Source organism: Musa acuminata, chromosome BXJ1-9 (genome assembly GCF_036884655.1).
Source record: "Musa acuminata AAA Group cultivar baxijiao chromosome BXJ1-9, Cavendish_Baxijiao_AAA, whole genome shotgun sequence".
Taxonomy (NCBI): Eukaryota; Viridiplantae; Streptophyta; class Magnoliopsida; order Zingiberales; family Musaceae; genus Musa; species Musa acuminata.
The window spans coordinates 26,581,132-26,584,009 of NC_088335.1; the positions used below are offsets into that span (position 1 = coordinate 26,581,132).

The window sequence follows — 2,878 nt, forward strand, 5'->3', positions numbered from 1 at the left end:
GACTTCAAACCACGCTTTTCTCGAGAATTCGTGCAGATTATTTTTAAAATTATATTAATTTATTAATAATGACAAAAAATCTTAGAAATATAGCAGTTTATATATCTGTTGGTGTTGTTCGACGTCGAGCATGGAAGATGGATGAACAATTCAATTGTAGAACAAGAACAAAAACTTTTCGATCAATTATTCCGCACCAAAACATCGCCCCCATCCCCCCGTTGTTTCCAACACCAGCACAGTCAACTCAGTTTTTTGGTCAACCGTGACCGTCTGATGAAAATGAAATCACACACCCTCCATCTTTGACCACCCCATCCATCTCTCGCTTCTTATTCCTTTCAGGCAGAGCAGAGTAGCGTAGCAGCCAAAGAAGCCAGTCGAGAAGGCAAGGATGCCGCCTTCCGCGCGCGCCGAGCCCGGCAACGTCGTCACCCTCAACGTGGGCGGCCAACTCTTCCAGACCACCCCGCAAACCCTCGCCCTCGCCGGCCCCGACTCTATCCTCTCCTCCCTCGCCTCTTCTCTGCCTTCTTCCTCCTCCGTCCCCTTCATCGACCGTGACCCCGATCTCTTCGCCGCCCTCCTCTCGCTCCTCCGCACCGGCCGCATCCCCTCGCGAGCCACCGCTGCCTTCGACCACGACGACCTCCTCGCCGAAGCCCGCTTCTACGCCCTTCACCCCCTCTTCCTTTCGTCTCTCTCCAGCCACGCCCTCTTCGATGCCTTCACCCTCCGCCGTTCCCTCCTCCTCCCCCTCCCGGGACGCGACGCGTGCTCCGCCCTCGCCCCTTCCCCCCTCGACGCCTCCCTCCTCGTGGCACACGGCGGCAAGGTCTCCTCCTTCGACCCCTCCCTCCGCCGCCGCGCCACCGTTCTCACCCCCCTCCCCGCTGTCGACTCCCTCCTCGCCCTTGGACCCCTCGCCGCCGCCGGCGCCGCCGACTTTCCCAGCCTCCACCTCCTCGACCTCGGCCACCCCGGCGGCCCCGTCCGGCACGTCCTCCGCTGGTGTCCCCACCCCTCCGCACCCGCCGCCGCTGTCCAGGCCATCGGCTCCTCTCCTGACCTCCTCTTCTGCAGCTTCGAGTCCTGCCGGAGGAACGCCAGCGCGATCCTCGCCTTCGACCTCACCACCTTCCAGCCCGTCACAGAGATCGCCCGCCGCGAGATCTACGGCGCCGAGCTGGACTCCGCGATCCCGGCAACGAAGCTGCAGTGGGTTCCGGGATCCAACCTGCTCATGGCCGCCGGATCCCACGGCGGCCCTTCGGGGCTGTTGGGCGATATCCGGCTATGGGATGTGAGGTCCGGCGAAGCGATCTGGGAGCTGAAGGAGAAACACAATTGCTTTGCGGACGTCACGGTATCTGATGGCCTGTCGGCGATGTTCAAGGTGGGGATCAACTCGGGCGAGGTTTTCATGGCGGATATGCGGAAACTGAGCTCCGAGGAGCCATGGATTTGTATCGGGGACGGTAGGAGGCCGGCGACAGGGAAGAAGGAAGGGGGCGGGTGCCGAATCGAAAGCTACGGGAGGCACGTGTTCTGTAGCAGAGGAGGGGATGTGGAGATGTGGACGGAGGTGGTGATGGGGTGTTGGAGGAGGGGTGAGGAGGGGTTAGAGAGCGAGAGGGTGATGAGGAGGAACTTGATGGGAGGGACGAACGACGGGGGAGGGAAGAAGATAAACATGTTGGGGTTTGGAGGGAACAGAATGGTGGTGGCGAGGCAGGAGGAGCAGTGGGTGGAGGTGTGGGAAAGCTCGCCCAGGAGTTGATGGGCTCGCAAGAAGGCAGAATTCTAATGTTGAGTTGTTGGTATTCTTGTTCGTCGTTTGTCGATGGTTTTTCTACATTAAGATTAGAAAATGTTGCAAATGTGAACATGGCAAGAAGGTAGAATTCTAATGTCGAGTTGTCGGTGTTCTTGTTCATAGTTTGTCAATGGTTTTTTTATATTAAGATTAGAAAATGTTGCAAATGTGAAGATCGCAAGAAGACAGAATTCTAATTTTGAGTTGTCCGTGGTCTTGTTTGTTCGTCGTTTGTCCATGTTTTTTTTACATTAAGATTAGAAAATGTTACAAATGTGAAGATCGCAAGAAGGCAGAATTCTAATGTTGAGTTGTTCGTGGTCTTGTTCATCGTTTGTCGATGGTTTTTTTGCATTAAGATTATAAAATATTATAAATAAAGGTAAAATTTTAATGTTGAGTTGTCGGTGCTCTTGTTCGTTGTTTGTCGATAGTTTTTTTACATTAAGATTAGAAAATATTGCAAATGTGAAGATCGCAAGAAGGCAGAATTCTAATGTTAAGTTGTCGGTGGTCTTATTCGTCGTTTTGTCACGACCTTAGCTGGAATTGCCTAAGGCGTGAGGCACCCTTGGGGTAGAGACGCGAACTTAGCTTGCGTTGCCTAAGTCGCGAGGCACCCTTGCAGCAAAGACGCGAACTTAACTTGCGTTGCCTAACTCGCGCTTCGCCCTTACGATTTGCGTCCGTAAAGATCAGCTCACTTGCAACCTCTCGTAGGTCCCAAAGGACCTATAAAAAGAGAAAGTTGATTAGCTCGAAGAACGAGCGACGGACAAGTCCCGACTCACGAAAAGGGGAAGCTTTATAAGCAATTCAGAGAGCACCTTACGTGCACAAGAGAAAAGAGAGAGAGGGAGAAAACAAGGACTTTAGAAGGTTGAACAAACAGTTGCAAGTCCACAAATAAGTTGCTCACCGGGTCCCGGGCGCGACAACAAGTTTCCATCAAGGTAACGTGTGAACTTGCGAAAGGTTGTTCAACGCCCGACACTATACCGAAGCCCCATCCAGCCCTATGCCACCTGGGGGGCTCCAAGGTGCTGAGATGGCTGACGTTTC

The 2,878-nt window shown here is 53.7% G+C and overlaps 1 protein-coding gene across 1 annotated transcript; it reads left to right on the top strand.

The window, feature by feature from the left end:
* Positions 1 to 318: 318 nt before the first annotated feature.
* LOC135593434 (BTB/POZ domain-containing protein At5g41330-like) lies at positions 319 to 2,216 on the top strand. The gene has a single exon (XM_065083461.1). The coding sequence runs from the start codon at positions 395 to 397 to the stop codon at positions 1,778 to 1,780; it is 1,386 nt and encodes a 461-aa protein (XP_064939533.1). The 5' UTR covers positions 319 to 394; the 3' UTR covers positions 1,781 to 2,216.
* The last annotated feature ends 662 nt before the right edge of the window (positions 2,217 to 2,878 follow it).

Bases quoted from the DNA above. Each gene is read 5' to 3' on its own strand.
- LOC135593434 (XM_065083461.1), top strand. From the start codon at position 395: ATGCCGCCTTCCGCGCGCGCCGAGCCCGGCAACGTCGTCACCCTCAAC.